The 19675-nt window shown below is 36.5% G+C and overlaps 1 protein-coding gene across 13 annotated transcripts in view; it reads left to right on the top strand.

Moving 5' to 3' along the window:
* FRYL (FRY like transcription coactivator) overlaps window positions 1-19675 on the top strand; it is a 172307-nt gene that overhangs the window by 99084 nt on the left and 53548 nt on the right. For all 13 annotated transcript variants that reach the window (XM_040595315.1, XM_040595281.1, XM_040595273.1 and 10 more), the window contains 19 exons: window positions 78-164; window positions 826-997; window positions 1708-1840; window positions 2093-2200; window positions 3513-3750; window positions 4401-4586; window positions 4682-4768; window positions 5563-5831; window positions 6273-6468; window positions 7445-7569; window positions 11092-11149; window positions 12686-12777; window positions 14375-14547; window positions 15020-15180; window positions 15717-15827; window positions 16757-16911; window positions 17153-17252; window positions 18459-18627; window positions 19378-19637. In XM_040595315.1, the coding sequence (XP_040451249.1) occupies window positions 78-164; window positions 826-997; window positions 1708-1840; window positions 2093-2200; window positions 3513-3750; window positions 4401-4586; window positions 4682-4768; window positions 5563-5831; window positions 6273-6468; window positions 7445-7569; window positions 11092-11149; window positions 12686-12777; window positions 14375-14547; window positions 15020-15180; window positions 15717-15827; window positions 16757-16911; window positions 17153-17252; window positions 18459-18627; window positions 19378-19637 (2880 nt within the window). The remainder of the gene's footprint in view (window positions 1-77; window positions 165-825; window positions 998-1707; window positions 1841-2092; window positions 2201-3512; window positions 3751-4400; window positions 4587-4681; window positions 4769-5562; window positions 5832-6272; window positions 6469-7444; window positions 7570-11091; window positions 11150-12685; window positions 12778-14374; window positions 14548-15019; window positions 15181-15716; window positions 15828-16756; window positions 16912-17152; window positions 17253-18458; window positions 18628-19377; window positions 19638-19675) is intronic.

The raw sequence follows: 19675 nt of genomic DNA, 5'->3' as shown, positions 1-19675 counted from the left end.
CCTGTTCCAAGCCATGAAATTAAACTATTCCTATTAACTGAAAAGAGATGATTGTATCAATCTGTCTTCCTTTACAGGAACGTTTGGATTTTGCGATGAAAGAAATAATATTTGATCTTCTTAGTGTTGGAAAATCACCTAAAACCTTCACTATTAATCCAGAGGTAAAAAAAGCTCATTACTTGCATACAGTGAGAACAGAGCATTGGGGGATTTTATGAGGGGAAATTGGTTAACTATTTTAGAGCCAGGATGTAAGCAGAGTAGCAAGTATCTGAGTGGGTGTTCTGCTAAAACTAAGGAAGTAAGTAATTGTAGTTTGCACAATTGCTGTTTCATTTCTGGTGAACGAGCTAGCAGCAGTACTACAGTTCAGACTCCTTTCAACAATAATTTCAGTAAGTAGGTGTGAATTTTTGTTACAGTATAACTGTAAAGCCTTTTTTCAGAGAAGTCTTACCTGGCTCTTATGGTTCAAGACCCAACTGAACAAATGAGATGTTTAAGCAATCTGTCATTCTCAAGATTCATATTAAGTCCTTTGGTGCTCGGTACTATAAAGTATTTGGTATATTAGCCTATGCCAAGTCAGTTAACTGGAGTCAGTTATGGGGAGACACTGAAGACTTAAACTTTATTCTTATTCTTGTTACTTTCATTACCCTAATATGTAACATTTAAATAATACCTGTCCTACTGGACCTATACTGCTGTCTGTTTGAAAGAGGGAAAATGCAGTTTGTGTTTTGCTTCATCTGTGTTACTTTAATGTTACAATTTCTTCTGTTTTCTCTTTCCTTTTTCTTCCTTTTTTTGCTATTGAAGAGGATGAATATCGGCCTCAGAGTCTTCCTTGTCATAGCAGATAGCTTGCAGCAGAAAGATGGTGAACCACCAATGCCAACAACAGGAGTTGTTCTTCCCTCAGGAAATACTCTGCGTGTGAAGAAAATTTTTCTTAATAAAACGCTGACAGATGAGGAAGCAAAAGTTATAGGTATGTTGTATTCTTTTGTAAGTTGGTGTTCCAATATGTGCATGCATGTGCGCAATTTTTCTCAAGCAGTGGTTTTTTTTTTAAAAAACTTTATTTCTGTATTTATTTTAATTGTTAACAAGAATCTAATCATAGTATATTTTAACAGAATTGCTTTGATTCTTTAGAGAGGGCTGCTAGACAATATTGACCTTCTGGTGTCTGAGACCAAATCCATGGCTTTTTTTAATTGTTTCGCACTGCCAGATTAGCACAAAGAAGCCTGAGTGCAATTAGTGTCATAAATAGCATGGCAATTTTAGTTCCCTTGATGTCATTCTAGAATGTCCCAAATGTCCCACAGCTGGAGTAAGACAGTTTTGATCCCTGTGCTGTATTGATCTTCTGTGGATGAGGTAGTCATCTCTAAAGGACTGTTTCAGTGTGTAAAATTTAAACTAGAACTAAAATGCTCAGAGTTGAGAAAACAGAAAAGCAACTAATGGTTGCTTCTTTATGATCTTTCTGAAAGAAAGTTCTACTTCCATATAATGCCTACTACTACTCATTTAACATCTATTTCTTTTGACGTTTAAAGTGTGTATTTCATATCAACTTTTGTACAAGAAGAAATTAGTTCGAAGCTGAGTAAGTGGCAAACGTTTTATTAAAAATGTGAAAATGAAATGAGAATAAATGAAAGAGGTGATCGGAACTCTTTGGCTTTTCAGGAATGTCCATATACTACCCTCAAGTCAGAAAAGCACTAGATAGCATTCTTAGGCATTTGGACAAAGAAGTTGGAAGGCCCATGTGCATGACTAGTGTGCAGATGTCCAATAAAGAACCTGAAGACATGATTACGTATGTACTGAATTACAGCATTGTCACTGTCACAGTTATATGTCATTATTTTTATGCTAGAATGTTGCAGATACCATCATTAATGCATTAAAATTGTTGACCTTTTTCTTGACTATTAAATGAATGCTAATTTAATTAATTAATTATAACAGGTTTTGTTAGCTCCTTAGTTTTGACATGAAATTGAAAATATTTGCCATGTACTGAAGTAGATTTTCCTGTTGTTTTGTTGGTTATAAACTGGTTTTGTAGGGGTGAGAGAAAACCTAAGATAGATTTGTTCAGAACCTGTATTGCTGCTATCCCAAGACTGATTCCAGATGGCATGAGCAAGACTGACCTCATTGAATTGCTTGCAAGGTAAAGGAAATTAAATTCTGCTCTTAGTGGTGTTTCTTTTTAAATGCTGTGTGTATAAGAGTTCATCAGTGCACTATATAGTGTGAGTCTGCTGCACATAAAATCCATTCTTCCTATTCCTGCCTGCTTTTTGCAGTTGGTCAAGTGTTACTGGCCAGAGTAGCGGGAGGTAAACCTATTCTGAAGGTCTTGCACTTATTTTTATAGATAATTTTTTGAAAAGTAGGAATTTCTGTTGCTTTGTTTTTTGAACTTGTCTTACCTTTTTGTTACTACTATCATACTTTTTTCAGCTTTTATATTTTCTTCTTTTTCCTTCCTATTGCTACTACTGTAAATTATCATAAAGGCATTCTTATTTGACATTACCAAAATTGGAGACAGGCACTTAATGGCAAAATTTTTTCCTTGTTCTCTACTAATCCTGCTTCCTTTTTCCATTTTTTTTATTCAACACTACCCATATTCTTCCATCTCTTATCTCAATTTAACTTGAATGTGCCTTATCAGTACTGATAAGTAGTTGAGACAACTGGACAGCCAGGTGTTTGCAGGTGGGTAAACTGAGCATTCAGTGAGACTATGTAGTTGTGGTACATGCAGGCGGTCTTTATATATTACTAGAGTGATAAACCTTCCTTTTTAATTTTTAATACAGGAATGGTCTTAGCGTGGAAATACAGGATAGCTTTTAGCTTTTAAATTATAAATTCATTTGCATATAATGTGTTCAGTTACATATATAAAAACGGTAGTGGTGTGGGAGAATAAGATGTTTCTAACACTTTTTCTTCAGTGTCAAAAATCACGTAAAAGACATGAAGTATTAAGTAATAATACAGTACCGGATAAGTTTCTTCTACTATAGCTGAGACGTATTTTTAAGCATATATGCAAAGGGGTTTTTTTGCGAGTTTTTTCTCCTATCCAGAGTAAAGCTGCTTTATCTGCAGAAATAATCTGTTCTTTTCATTTTTATCTGAAGAAAATAACCTGTACATCACACTGTGCCTCAGCTCTAAGGCGGTTGCTCAGATGCGTGCAAAGATGTGCTATATGTGCGACTTGATTGTCACACTTGGAAATTATTTGTCTGTACTAAGTTTTGTGAAGTCTTGAATTATTTTGCTATAGTAGTAGTGCCTTCTGTTAGTAGCTGGTTCCAGACGTATTCCACGCAGAAAATGCATGTGTGGAAGTATTCTACATTGTGCAGTAAAGAATGAAGATTTAACACTAAACTTTAATTTATAAAGGCTGGTTAAGTGTATGCCAATCTAGGGTGATGATATCGGTATTTTTTTCTGAACAGGCTGACAATTCATATGGATGAAGAACTTCGTGCCTTGGCTTTCAATACTCTCCAAGCATTAATGCTTGATTTTCCAGACTGGCGGGAAGATGTTCTTTCAGGATTTGTATATTTTATTGTGCGTGAAGTGACTGACATCCACCCAACGCTTCTTGACAATGCAGTAAAAATGTTAGTGCAGCTCATAAATCAGTGGAAACAAGCAGCCCAAATGCACAATAAAAACCAAGATTCTCAGGTATTTCTAAATAAGGTCCTTTGATTTTAAAACATGGTTTGAATCTACGTAGAATTTTATTAGTAGGCTTTATCGGTTTTGCTAAATAATAAGAAATTCAGCTTACTTTCTTACAGTGCTTGAAGATTTTTAGATCTATTATTTTAAATCAGCGTTTTTGTCAATAAAGTTACTTCAATATTATTAAGTATTACCTAAACACTAATTCAAGGCCACATTTTTGCTTACAACAAAAGTCATCATGTGTAACTGGAAGTATATTAAGTAGGAGCAGTTAAACAGTAGAACTAGTAAAAAAGCACCATTTTTTACTAACAAACAGAAAGAGTCCAAATAGTTAAATTTTATACAATACTATATGTAACAGTATTACTTTATTTTTAAATTTTGCCCTCACTGCATCGTTCTTGTGAGAAAACGAAACAAGAAAGACTTTCTTGTGATATTTGTTTGGACTGAAGTCAGAGAGATACTAAAAAAAACAAAGTAGCTGGCATCATGCAATTCTCCTAATGCAAAATTTTACTAGTAGCCAAACAAGATCTAAATACCTTATGATTAATTCTGCCATTGCCAATTATGGAACTATTATAGCTTGGTTGTGTTAATTTTTTTCTTAATTTGCTTGACTTCTGTGATCTTTTTCTCAGCGTGGTGTATCCAATGGGGCTGCCCATACCCTTCCTCTGGAGAGGACCCTTTATTCCAGTGTATTTCATGTGGTGGAAGGCTTTGCTTTAGTCATCCTTTGCAGCACAAGGCCCGCCACCAGGAGATTAGCTGTCAGTGTTCTCAGAGAAATAAGGGCCTTGTTCACACTTCTAGAAATTTCTAAGGTAAGAGTTGATGACCCATTCTTGTGGCTGCTTAATGAAACTGCTTGTCTTGACTTTCTTTGAGCTTTTTATGTTTTGCCTTTTGTCTTTTGTAGAGTGATGATGAGTTGGCTATAGATGTAATGGACAGACTAAGTGCTACTATCCTGGAGAGTTTCATACATCTCACTGGGGCTGACCAGGTAGGAGAGTTTTAACGTTTGGATGCAAGATGAGGTGTTCTGCAAAACTGTCCCATGCAAATTGTATATATTTTAAATGATAGCATCACTATGTTTGTGCTAACTTTATCAGCAAGTTATCACCTTAAAAAACCAAAAACTAACAAACCCAACAAAACAAAACAAGAAACTCAAAAAATTTGAGGAATGTTGTGAAGCTGACACTTTGTGCACTTTATGGTCAGTGGCGTCTTGTTATGACCACCATATACCATATATATCCTCAACTGTGTTTTCTCATCTTGCTCATAGATTACCATTTCTTTGAAGCAAAGACCACCACCTTTTTCTGCAGTGATACAGTGTCTTAATAAAGTCACTGTGTCCTTTATGCATGATGAAAACTATAATAACTATCCATAACAACAGAATTCTGTATTTATATATTTACCATTAACTCTTAAGTATCAAGGAAAAGCTCTTCTGATTTTAGGTTTAAGAAACAAGTTGGAGTTCAGTAGTAAGGCTTTTAGAGTCTGGAATCTTTTGGAATTATTAAATCCTAATGAGTGAAAGGGCCTTTTTCTAGAATTTATTGTTTCCTAATATCCAGTTCCTTCCCAAACAGCATTTTTATATAACTGTCCATGCTAGGAATGTCTGTAAAAAAACCCCATAAATTAAGTAATGTGTTTTATCTATTCTAAATGTAGTTTTGACACTGATACTTTCTTAGGTTTTTAACATTGAAGACATTGCTACTTAATATACATAGATGTAAAATACTGCCTTGTTCTCTTTTTTTATGCACACAGACTACTTTACTGTACTGTCCCAGTTCAATAGATTTACAGACTCTGGCTGATTGGAATTCCTCCCCCATCAGCCACCAGTTTGATGTAGTCAGTCCATCACATATATGGATATTTGCACATGTGACTCAAGGTCAAGATCCATGGATCATAAGCCTCTCAAGTTTTATGAAACAGGAAAATCTCCCAAAACACTGCCCGACAGCTGTAAGCTATGCTTGGACGTTTGCTTATACCAGACTCCAACTGCTGTCTCCACAAGTGGATATAAAGTAAGTTAATTTCTGAAGTAAATAACAATATATTATATTGAGTATTCTTTCAAGATTTATCATTATTGCAGTGTTATCATGTTTCAGTGAGGTGGCATATGGCCTGTTAATATTTTCTGTAGGTTTAATTCAGCTTTCTATAACAAAAAATTAAAGTAGTTCTGTCTGGAAAAATGTTACCTGCTGTAAAGATTAATTAATTCATGCCTTCAGTCATATTGTAGTTCAACAAATTTGACTATAAAAGCATACGTTATTGATGTACAGCTGTATTCTGAACAATTTATTCAGTTTACGCCATGTTAATAATTTTGGAAGCAATGGCATGTACATAATTGAAAAATTCAGTAGAAAAACAAAGTGAAATCTGGTAAGCTTTATTTACTATACTGAGCTTTTTTTTTTTTTTACTATATGGAGTTTTGTTTTTTTTTTTAATAGCAGCCCTATCAATGCAAAGAAAGTGAATACTACTACAAGCAGTGACTCCTATATTGGGCTGTGGAGAAACTACCTGATTCTTTGCTGCAGTGCAGCATCTTCTTCAAACTCCTCCACCTCCACAGGCTCTGTGAGATGTTCCCCTCCTGAGACGCTGGCGTCTACTCCCGACAGCGGTTACAGCATTGATTCAAGAGTAGGTTCTTCTAAAGCTTTCTGTAAATAAGTCTATATGTTATTGGAAGTGGAGACACCTGAGGCTTATAGTAACTGTCATAATTCTCAGAAACTGGTGTAATTTGTCTGAAAACACGTTTTAGTATACATTTGTCTTTCATGTGTTTAGGGTAATGTTTCAGTTTGCTTCTCCCAATCCATGCTGTAGAGGCTTTTCTGCTTATGTTTTTTAAGGCAAAATCTAATCATGTCATAAAAACATTAACCCAATCTCAGTCTTATCCAGTGGTAATGAGGAAATGTTTACCACTGACTGGGGTTTTTTTTGCTGTCAGTTGGCTTGTGCAATTCTGAGCAAATAGCCTCTCACGTCAGTAACTGAAGCAGTGACATATTCAGGCATAATGTATCTTGTGACATTTTTCCCAATGACAGATAGTTTTCTGTCTGCCTTGCTTCATATCACCTGCAGATTTTTTCTTTTTGATTGTTTGCTTCTTTTTGTTTTTCTCCTTTTTGGCTTCCTGTAGAAGGTACAGTATGAGGTAAAGATAACTCATGGAGTATGCAGCAGATTTTTGGCAGGAGCAGCCTATTCCACTTGTTTGTTGCCAGGATCCTTTCCCTAAATCTGAGGAACTGTAGACTGAAAGCTTTGTTCTGTTTGAGAGCTGCAGTGGAGTCTTAAGGAATTGCACACCAGAAGTGTTTCCTCTTCCTAAGGAGGGCAGATACACTAAAGATGCAAAGCATCTGTTTATCATGTTGAGGCATTCGTTGTCACCTGACATGGAATTATACATGGAATGGAAAAGTAGTTAAACTACTATTTCAGAAAGTCTTTTTCCATGTCAAATACCAAATATTTCATTTTTATAATTTTAAGTCACTGATCCGTGTGAGAAGACTGTAAAATTATAGCAAATGTTTTAATGTCACATCACCTGATTGTCTGGTAACTACTTCATTGTGTTTTATTCTGGTTTTCTTCTTAGATCATTGGCATTCCATCCCCTTCCTCCTTGTTTAAGCACATAGTTCCAATGATGCGCTCTGAGAGCATGGAAATTACAGAATCCCTTGTGCTGGGACTTGGCAGGACCAACCCAGGAGCTTTTAGGTAACTGTTGTTTCATCTGTTTTTATGCTAATTGATTACAAAGCCGGGGAATCAGAGCTCAGAAAAAAAGTTTTGCTTTTTTTTCTTGCAAGAACTTTGTAAAAAGCTCTGAAAACTGATTACCATTGTCTTTCCAGCATTAGTGGTGTGAAAAGGATTGTTGGAGGTTGAAATAATTTTATGTGGTCATGTCTGCACAAAGGAAAAGTTAGTTGAAACAGTAAAGGGCTGCCTTTTATTGATATTAAAGGTTGCCCTTATGTGAAAGAACAGGCCCTGTGGGCTATTAATGTCTGAAATTTTAATTATAATAATGTTTGTATAAGAGTTATTAAACCCTCCTTAATGGTATTGCCAGTAAACATATGTTTCTGAGTTCTTTATGTGTAGAAATTTCAGGATAACTGTATTCTAAAGAGAGATTTTTGGATCAGGCTGAAAAAAAATATCAGTTACAACTGTTTTCTGACTAGTTCTGAAGCTTCGAAAATGTGTGGCACATCCCTCTCCCCCTTTTCATTTTTTTTTTCTGAGTAAACTTCCTGTAACTTCATAACTAATATACCTTTCTCATAGGTTGTACTATGACAAGTCCATGTGGATTAGTTAGGGCACTGGTAACTGTGTTCTACTGTAGCAGAATTAAATCTCTGCCAAGCCACTTGTTCTGTCAGTTTCATACATCGTGTTCAACATAATTGGATTCAGCTCATAATCCAAGATTTTTGGTTACTCTATTGTGACAAGTCTTAATATAAATGTCGAATTCAAAATGGTCTATCTAGCCATCGTGGCATTCCTACCCCAACTGAAATTTGCTTTTCTTCAGATCCTAATGTACTGTACTGTCAGTGTGTATTACAAATCCACTGAGGTGAAAGGGCAGCTCTGTGCCAGGAAGCCATGAGTTTTAAAATGCATCTCCATGCCACTGTCTTCAACTGACAACTTTTTCTTTATGGAAGATGGATGAAGAGGGAGAACATCTGAGGGGACAAAAACTTCCTGAGAAGACCGGTGCTCAGCATCAGATGTTCTCTGACAGCACCAGCCTCTTAATAGAGTTATGAAGTTGTACCATGCTATAGCAATGGACTCTGCTTCTGCAGAAGAAACCAGGGATCACTAATACCCTTGGTGTTAAAGATTTGCTTCTTGTCTCCAGTCACTTGTGTCCCATAATAATAGCAGATGAGGAGCCAAAGGTGTATTTGAAACTGTAATGCCAAGTCCTCAGTGACAGTATTCGGTTTTAATCCTGTGATGATCTTCTAATTTTGTACTCTGTCTGACTTTACTCTCCTACCAGGAGTAAAGCAAGACTTTATCCCGTGACCCTGAAGATCTACTGAACAGTTGAAATTATAACTGCTCTAGAAGTCTAGAAGATGCTTTCAGAAAGGGTTTCACCAGAAATCCTTGTTTTCTAAATTTGAAACAATTAATTCAGCGAACTTTAGGAAAAAAAAAAAAAGTATGATTCTCATCAGTTTTCTGAATTCTGTGTTTTGTTTCTGATGACCAGCTTTTTTCTTCTTTCCAAAGTGTGTACTCCCACCAGATGCTAACTGTAGCCCATCCTTCACTGTTGCAGCTGTGTGCTGATTTGTTGTTTTGGTTTTGTTTTTTTAAGCACTGTTTGCTCCCACTTGGTATGTGGGAATTTTTTTCATTATAGATTATATGTATGTGCAGTCCACTTAAACTTGCTAGAATATTCTTTTTTGTTTTCTCTTACTGATCACGTGAAATTGTCTAGGTTTCTCTTGCTCTCCATTGGAAGCTGACCACTTCCACAAGGATCCTTTAGTCCAACCCTGCACAGCTTTCACCACGACTGACAGGCAGACTTACTCAGTGGGACTTGAACCCACTGGTGGGACTCCAACCCACTCACTATAGAGGGACTCTAACCCACTATTGTGGGACTCTAACCCACTTACTCTAGTGCACTTATTATAGTGGGACTCTAACCCACTTACTACAATTTACAATGAAGAAGTGTCTTACCAAAATCCAGGGAACGTCGCGAAGAGCCTTACGGATCGGGGATCGATGGGTATCCCCGAGAAATCCTTGGTGCAGGCTGGAACCGATCAGGTCCCCGACTCCTCTGGTCTCCTTCAGCGAGGTCCCATCTGGGTCGCCAAAACTGTTACCGAAATCTCGGAATGAAGAACTTATCAACACCAATGCGATGTAGATAAGCAGACACTTCTTTGTTGACGGCCGGGTGCGTGAGTGAGTCTCCTCACGATCAATGCACACCAGGCTTCAAAATCATACACCTTATATAGAACTTATTCATATGTATTCATTAAGTATTCATGCATAAACATAGTATTTCCTGAAAATAATTAACATACTCTCGCTTTGTATGTTAATTAGCTTATCAGTCCTTCGCGCTTGCGCAAATTCCTCCAAGAATTGTGGGCAGGGGTCTTTGGGAGGAAGGCCGTAGGTCTTCCTCATGGTGTACTTCTCACCCTTTGCGGGGAACGGGATGGTCTTGCAAGTTTGCAGTGTTCTTACCGGTCTGAGCTAATTTATGTCTTTGTCGACCATCTGTTTCTTCTTGTTTCTTTTAGTCGCTCCCTCTAGATAACTTATAAACAGGCCCCTTGTTAGAGAAAGTTAGAGAAACAGATCCCTTCTTTCATTAGTTATTTCATTAATTATTTCTTTCAAACTATATGGTTACATGACCTAATTACTATACCTACATTCTTTGAGTAAATATATTTACACTTAACTTATTGTCCCTATTCCATGCAATTTCTTCATATCAATTATTAAAGTTCACGATTTCTTGGCAGGCAACTACGAGTTGTTTCATTCAGTTGCTCTCACTTACCAATTCTTTTGGCCTTGGTACAGGGCTGTACAGAGGATTTCATAGCAGCTTTTGTTGTGCAACTACTAGTTTCATTAAAATATATTTCTTATTCCTCTGTATTTCTATTAAAATTATTTTATAAAATCAAATAAAGTTAATAAATTCTAACTATTAGCAAGTCTGTAACAATAAGACAGTCTTAGTTTGGTAGAAGGCGCTTGAGTAGTAATAAAGATTGTGGAGCTTCAGAACAAACAGGGAATGTAACCACAATGTCAAAGCATGTTGTTCAGTTTTCACAGAGACCAGCTATGCCAGCGTGTTGGGTTTTTTTTGGTTTTCTAATAGTATCATTTATACCATAAGGCCCTGTTAAGTCTGAATATTAAGATAAATTAAAATCACCTGTGATAGAAATATGCCTTAATACTTGGTGAATGCAAATTTAGCGGTAGTTATTGAGAAATCCATTTGGTAGTCTGTCTTTAAATTAAGAAAATAATCTTTCTAGGAAACATCTCTCTTAAATGCTCATTTATTCAGAATGCTACAGGTAAAGAAGGGAGAACTGAGGTTGTTTTAACTTACATTGTAATGCTAGTTGCTGTGTTGCTGTAAAACATCTTTCACTGAAATGTTGATTTAATCATTGTTTTTATCCTTTTAATTCTTTTATTTTAATTCAGGGAACTAATAGAAGAATTACATCCTATAATTAAGGAAGCACTTGAAAGAAGGCCAGAGGTAATTAGATATTTTCCACTATGTTTAGTACACAGTTTGAACTATCTTCTCACAAATGGTAGTAAAGAAACTTTAGTTATGTTCTTTAGTTTCTGCACCTAAAAACTGTCAGTATACCAGATAAAAATGTGACATGTTACCTTTTTAAATTATTGTGAGGTGTTTACATTAAAGAGCTTTGTGTTTGTTTTGAGCTCTTTGTTATTCCTGTATTAAAGAGGCTTTGTTTCAAATGATGAAAAAATTACTGTAACCTTTTCCATACACCTTTAATTCCTTTTATCTAAACATAGGCAGTTGTTACTTTCGTTATATTATCAGTAACATGCCTACAATTAGTAGTACCTAAGAGAGAACTGAGCTCTACTGTCTACCAATTTTGTTGCATGGTTTTTTGGTTTTTTTTTAATGAAAAAGGCTGTTAAGCCTACCTACTGACTGCTCTAACTAAAAATGTTCTGATCAAGAACATGTTTTACAGCAAGGTTCAGAAGCCTCAGTAGGTATTCATAGAAAAAATAATCTCTGCAGATACAAATTCAGAGATGGTTACTTCATATCTTTTATGGTAACTGTCATACTCTTACTAGTAACAAATCTGTAACTAAATACAGATGATGGGAAGGAATATCATCTCTGTTTCAAAATCTTACCAGGCTGTATCTTTTTTGTCAGTCTTGCGTGCAAATCATAGAATAGTTTGGGTTGGAAGGGCTCTTTAAAGAGGCCATCTGGACATCTTCAGCCAGGTCAGGTTGCTCAGAGCCCCTTCCAGCCTGACTGTGAATGTTTCCAGGGATGGGGCATCTACCACCCCTCTGGGCAACCTATTCTATTATTTCACCACCCTCACTGTAAAAAATTCGTTCCTTATATCCAGTCTGAATCTTGGCTTTTTTAGTTTAGAACCATTACCCCTTGTCGTATCGCAGCAAGCCCTGCTAAGAAGTTTGTAACCATCTTTCTTATAAGCCCTTTTTAAGAACTGAAGGGTCTCCCTGGAGCTTTCTCTTCTCCAGGCTGAACAACCCCAACTCTCTCAGCCTTTGCTTATAGGAGGGATGTTCCATCCCTCTGCTCATTTTTGTGGCCCTTCTCTGGACCCACTCTGACAGGTCCATGTCATTCTTATGTTGGGGGCCCCAGAACTGGATGCAGTACTCCAGGTGGGGTCTATCAGAGCAGAGTAGAGAGGCAGCACCACCTTCCCCAAAATATGTAGGAAGATTGACGTTTGTACTTCGTTGTTTTTATATGTTGCACTTTTTGAGAGGAGACTGATAAAACCCATTATTTTCATAATACGGGCAGTAACAAACCTAGTGTATCTTGGAGTTGCAACAGGGAAAAATTTTGTTCATTGTCTGGTTTATTAAAATTGCTGGCAGTTTTCGTAACTCATCTTAAAAAATTGGCACTCCTGATAATTGATGCCAGTTGTAGTACAGATGTAATGATGCTTTTTATACACTATGCTGGTTTTACACTTAGTTTTTCCTATGCTTCATTCTAATTTTGTTTCCTCTTGTTGAATAGAACATGAAGCGGCGCAGGCGTCGAGATATTTTACGAGTACAACTAGTACGAATATTTGAACTGTTGGCAGATGCTGGTGTCATTAGTCACAGGTAGGGGCAGTACTGACAAGGTGTTGTTTACGCTTCTGAATTAAGTCATTAGTATTCTTACGACCTAGTATAACAAGCATGCAAAATTCTTCAGTAAGTTTTAGGATACTACTGAATAAATAGACATGGTTTTATAAAACTTGGAACTTTGCTGGCTTTCTAATCCCTTCCTCCCCTTCTTTGTCACTGTGGCCTGCATTTTATTTAAAATGCTGCTATTCTGTTCCCTGGGATATTGTTTTGAACAGGCAATGTGTCATGTTCCTCTTGCTTGTGTGTTTTCGAACATTGCATCAGTTAAGCAAATAAAAAAACCTCAAGTTACAGCTATTCTACAATCAGTCTGGAATTCTTCCTCATCCAGAGTCCTGGTACTAGTCAGCATACCCTATGCAGAGAGGGCTGCTGCTCATTGATATTAGACCTTTTTCTGTCTGAGGGAGGAAGAATGTTAACTGGATTAGGGGTTGGGGATTTTTTTCCCCCTCTGTTTACCCTACTTGTGTAGGGACACTTTGAAAGAAGACTTAAAATTCTGGCATATGTTTTACAAGTCTCTTACAAATTTTTTTTCTGTGCAGATGGAATTGTCTAAGAGCAAGTTGGTTAGGAGATGGTTAGGCAAGCTCCTGCCATTTTATCAGGCAACGATACTTAAACATTTGTCAACGTTAGCAACATAATCAGTGTGAAATTCTCAGTCTTTAGGTAAGCTACTACAGTGCTGCCTCCGAAGCATTGCTAAAATGCCTTCCTTTTGGCATGCTGACTTTTGAGATGGCAGCGGTTAAAATCATACTCTCCCTCTTATCTTTGAAGGTACTCACTGGTGTTTCATTAGTGTATATAAAATATCTCCTAAGTACAGCCCGCACCCTTGAACCCTGTCAGCTTTCCTCTCTGAGGCCAGCCTGACTCTGTGGTCAAAAGTAGCAAAATTCATCTTGTCTCTGGTGTGCGAGGCATGGTTTTTAGTTGCCTTCAGTACAAATGTGGAACGATGATGGAGGGAACTGAGAGGAAAGGAGTCACCCTTCTAACAACTGTTTTTCAAAGAAGGGCAGTTTTGTATCATATGCAGTCTTTAATCTCCTTATGTAGTTTAGTGCAGATGTCTAGTCAGATGCTAAAGCAATGGAGATGGGAAGTGAATATATAAAATGAATAAATTGCTTTCATCTGCCTAATAGTCAATAGCATGTCATGAAATACTGAACATCTTGACCGACTCCCAAAAATCAGTTTCTAATATAGATGTGTATAGTCAAGCAGTAGTAATTTTTCTCTGGTTTACGAATTGCATGGGGTTTTTAGGGGGGGAGGGGTTTGGGGTTTTTTCATTATTATTTTTAACACTTTTCCCCAGTATAAGAACCAATTCTGTGCAACTGAAGATGAGTGACTTCTGATAAGGGGGCTTGATTATTAGGTTCCTTTCACTGGAGCTTTTTATTTAACACTGAAATAGAAGCTGGTTGACGGAATTACTTTGCATTAAATTTTTGCAGTGATGAGATTGTAGAGGTTTTTTAAGAGAAAGAAAAAAAGGATTGTTTTCAAAAATTGTTGTATGTATGTATCATATTTTATTTTTAAGTGCAAGTGGTGGCCTTGATAATGAAACACATTCCCTCAACAACACTCTACTTGAATATGTCGATCTAACAAGACAACTCTTAGAAGCAGAAAATGAAAAGGATTCTGATACGTTGAAAGATATCCGATGCCATTTTAGTGCCTTAGTGGCAAATATCATTCAAAATGTTCCAGGTATGTGAAAATGCTTTAGTAACTTCTGATGACTGTGTTTAATATGCAGTGCATTTTAAAAAACAAAAATAAACAAACAAAAACTAAAAAAATCCACTTTTTCTCTGAAGTTTCAGAATACTTTCATAAAAATAATTTATGCCATCAGTTTTGGATGTAACTTTAGCAGAATGAGTTAATGATTTTTTTAAGAGAGATTTCTGGTACTGTTTGGAAATGTACAAGTAATTTTCTTACTTAGCAACAGTCTGGTTGGCAGTGCATTTAAATTCTCTAGACTAAGAAATAGTTCATTCTTTTACACTGTGGCATTAAACAGGACAACAGTAAACCTACATCCAGCTATTATGATGTGGAAATACGTCTTTACATTGATTTTTCTTACATTCATTGTTTAGGTCTGTTTATGTTTTATGTACTTTATTTCAAAGATTGACAGGAGGAGTGTGTCTAACTGTGCTGTTTCTTACAGTACACCAGAGAAGAAGTGTCTTTCCGCAGCAGAGTCTACGCCACAGTCTATTTATGTTGTTCAGTCATTGGGCAGGTCCTTTTAGTATCATGTTTACTCCCTTGGACAGATACAGTGATAGGAACATGCGAATAAACAGACACCAATACTGTGCATTAAAGGTATTTTAGCACTTTCTGAATTTTGGAAATAGATTATGTTGACTTTTCTAATGCAAATTTAACATTCGGGCTTTTTGGATGTAGTTTTCACATCCTTATTACCATTCGTGATTTAGCTCTTTTTCTCTTCTGCTTACATGTGTATTTATGACAGTTTGGCTTTTTTCCATACTGTAGACTATTGCACTTGCTATAGGAATTTCTTACTATATTCTTATAAACATATACTTCCCATAGCCTTACTTCTCAGTTGTCTAAGGAGAAGCACTTTCATGTAAAAATACATTCACAATCAAACTGACATATTAACTCTTAAATATATCAGCACTTCAGCATTGGCAGTTCCTTGTATTTGGAAGTTGAGAAAAATAGGATTTGTTAATTTTTTAAAGAAGATGTTAAACTGTTATTTATTAGCCTTTGTCTTCTCCCTTGACTGAATAGAAGCTAGTTTTCTGATATTTTAATGGACTTGGTCAAAGCCCTTCCTGTGCCTGAGTTACTAAAATGTAGTGTTTTTCAATTACTTCCCAAAGGCTATGTCTGCTGTACTGTGTTGTGGCCCTGTTGCAGACAATGTCGGACTCTCATCTGATGGCTATTTATACAAGTGGCTGGATAATATTTTGGATTCACAAGATAAGAAGGTAATACAGGCAATGTCAACGTTGTTTTGCAACTGTCGGTGCCTTCAACATATGCTTTAATGAGTTTTGTAGTCAGATTGGCCTAAATGCTTTCGAGTGGCTTAAGCTCAAAGCTGTTTTAATAGTGCATATATTTGCCCTGTCCTCAGTATGTGTATTCACCCTGTTGAGGAAGGCAGTCCCCAGTCGCAGTCTAAGAACAGACAGAATGGAAGAGGAAAGGGCAAGGAGTGAAACACTGTGGATAGTTTATAAACTAATCAGCTAGGCTAAGTTGTAGTAATAAGCAGATTTTTTTAGGTGTTTGAAGGAGGCAAGATTTTGAACGTGAGCTGTTGTAAGACTGTAGAGTCCATTGGGGGTCCTGCGGAACTTATGAAGACCAAGCTTTACCTCTAAAGAGTAAGGCAAGCTTTAGATTTAAAAGATAGGGCCTCCATTGCACAAATACTATGACTACATGAAAATACAGCTCCAGTGGGCTACTCTTGATTCAAGAGAACGTGCAAGCTTCCACACAGATCTATCCCTTGTATCCCATTGGAATTCCTGCATGTGTTTTAAGTGCTTTTCTGTATCTGATGCTTTCAGGACAGTGTTCATCTTGTAGTAAGGCAAGTGAAAACAGCAAATATCTCAAGGTAGCCTTGAAACTGAGGAAAAAAGTCAACAGAGCTATCTAGCTGTTTGCTTCAATAATTTATGACTGTGTGCGCAAGTTGAACATGAAACAGTTTGATAGAATTACCTGTTGTTGTTTTAAGCTGCAGTCTCACTGTTTTCAGATGGAACAAATCTTGTGTATTGAAGTTGTGGGTTGGGTTTTTTTAATTATTAAAAAAATCTATTTCCCTATTTGATGTAGTTTTTATAAGTTGGCCTTTTTTTCTCTATTTATAAATACATATTGGTTCTTTTCTGGAATACAGGTTCACCAGCTAGGCTGTGAGGCAGTCATGCTGCTCTTGGAGCTCAACCCGGACCAGAGTAACCTCATGTACTGGGCTGTAGACCGGTGTTACACAGGTTCCAAACGGGTAGCAGCTGGCTGTTTTAAAGCCATAGCCAGTGTGTTCCAAAACAGGTACTACAGCATTTTTCAAAACTTTAGATTTTAATTTTCAAGGTGTGCTTTCATGCAGAACTGTGGTTTTTCCTCCCCCAAAGAGGAAAAGATCACCCCTGTTTTTGTTTGTTACTAGAGAAACTTTTCAAAATATTTTATTATCCCATACCATATGCCCTGTAAAGTAAACTTTAATAAATTCAAATTTTAAAAAGCTGAATGCAGTATTACTTATTTCACACCTGCAATTTTACCCTAGGGATTACCAGTGTGATACAGTGACCCTCCTGAATCTGATACTATTTAAAGCAGCTGATTCTACTAGGGCTATCTATGAAGTTGCTATGCAACTATTACAGGTTTGTAAGCTAATTTTGATTAATATTTTTTCTTTTAAAATAGAATTGTTCTGTGCATTAAAAAACCCAATAATTCTGTTATTATTTAGTTGTTCCTCCAGTAATGAAATGCAATGTGTGTGTGTATATATATTTTTTTTCTTCTTCTCTATTTTAGTACATAGTTAGGCCAGATCCTTACCTGGCACAAATAGACTTCAGTGGAAGTGTATCTGTTTCCATGAACTAAGCATTCAAGACATGTATTTTCTTAATATCTACTTTTTCAAGAGACAAAACCTAAATCAAGACTCTGGTGGCTTGGCACTGAAACAGAGTGATATATAGCTCCATTTGTCCAAAAGCAACTCAGAAAGAAGCACGTCGCTTCCTGTCCCTTTATTCTGTCTGCTGGGGTGACAGTCAGGTTTTTTATTTTTGCATTAATAACGAACATTTTTTCACCTCTGTGGATAGTGCAAATCTAGTTAACTACTTGATTTAGTTTTGTATATTCCTTTCTGAGGTCATTTACAGGTAAGCTTAATCTTACAGGCAGCATTAGTGTTTAAAAATAAATAAATAAATAGACGCTGCGTGTGCCTCAGACCACAAATCTTGGAGATTTTTTTCAAAAGTTTTTGTTGTCAGCTAAATTCAACAGTAAAGTCCCCACTGAAGTCACACCCCTGTTGTTATGTCAGCACTCACAGCACTCTCCCTTTCAGCCCCATCTTTCTTCTCAAATGAACACCACTGCTTAAGATCAGCCAAAACTGACTTTTAAAGTATCAAACTGCTTTAGCCTCCTGCTGCATCTCTGTCACATCAAAGATTACAGAGATGATGTGACATCTCTGTCACATCAAAGATTACAAAGACTGCTTCTATCCGTGTCATCCGTAGATGACCAGAAATGGATATTGTTTGGAAAGACAAGCGTTCAGTAGTATTTCACATTTTGTTTTAGAGAAATTCACGTTTAAGATGGTGTTTTGTGAAAGCAGATTTCTGAAATTTATTGATGGGAAACTCATCAAGTGGAGTGACTGTTAGCTAACCTTCTGTGAAATTACCACAGTGTTGGTGAATACTGTAGATGTATGGAGATCTGAGTAGATAAGAAATATTAAGTAAGAGTAGATACATGAATTTAAAAGGCGATTTTGTGTGAAGTTTTCCACTGTAGCTCTACTTAGCTTCAAATTCTGAACATTACTGTTGTAGATCTTGGAACCAAAGATGTTCCGTTATGCTCACAAACTGGAAGTTCAGCGGACGGATGGGGTTTTGGGTCAGCCTTCTCCTTTACCACATCTGTATTCTGTGTCATATTATCAACTGTCAGAAGAATTAGCAAGGACTTATCCTGAGCTAACACTTGCTATCTTCTCAGGTATGGTTTTAAAACAAAACAAAAACCTCATTGGGTCAAAAGCATTGTAGAAAATACGTAATTCTTATTTTTCAATAATTAATTTATATGTAAATCACTAAAATCAGGACAAGGTAACAACATAATGAATGGAGAAAATGGAATTTACTGAGTGACAATTTTTGTTTACTAGTATTTAAAATGTATTCAAGAGGAATCGATATGAATCAAAGATACTTTTACTGATTTTCTAATAACCATGAAAAATCATGTTAGAGAAATAATTTGCAGCTATTGTTAAAAATTTTCTTTCTGTTGTTCTTTCTAGTGTTTTCTTATTTACCCTAGATTGCTTTGAAATATTATTCCATAGCATTTTTAAACAATTGCAGATTAATAATCTCTCACATTAATTAAAAAAAACTAGAACTAGTACAAGGAAGAGAAAATGGTTAAGTGCTTTTGTGCCAAAGTTGGTACATTTTTACATGCTCTAGGTTTTCAGTTCCCCCCTGCAATTAGTGGAATATATGTGTATGCATATACTAAATATGGTTTCGTCAAACAGTCAGCAGTGTCTTCTGTTAGCTCTGCTGAAGTCTGCGGCCTTTATAAATGGCTCTAGTCAGCTAAACAAAAAAACTATGTCTGTATCAGCATTACTTCATTTGTATCAGTATGGACTACTGGGCTCATTGGTGGTTGTTATTACCAAAACAGTTCTCATTATTGATTCACAATTCATCCATGTACCTAACTTTTGAATGACAGAAGTAAGTCAGAGAATCCAAACAGCTCATCCAGCTGGGAGACAGGTGATGCTGCATTATCTGCTGCCATGGATGAACAATATTGAGTTGGTAGATTTGAAACCTTTGCCAACCATTCGTCGGCAAGAGGAAGATGAAGAAGATTCTTTGAAAGACAGAGAAATAATGGTGAACAGTAGACGATGGCTACGAGGAGAAGGCTGGGGATCGCCACAGGCTACAGCTATGGTTCTGAACAATCTGATGTACATGACTGCAAAGGTAAAACTAGTTAAGTGCTCCATCTCATTCCAGTGGAT

Source organism: Falco naumanni, chromosome 1 (assembly GCF_017639655.2).
Source record: "Falco naumanni isolate bFalNau1 chromosome 1, bFalNau1.pat, whole genome shotgun sequence".
Lineage (NCBI taxonomy): Eukaryota > Metazoa > Chordata > Aves > Falconiformes > Falconidae > Falco > Falco naumanni.
The sequence above is the reverse complement of the archived record's forward strand: the minus strand, read 5'-3'. Positions and strand labels throughout refer to the sequence as shown.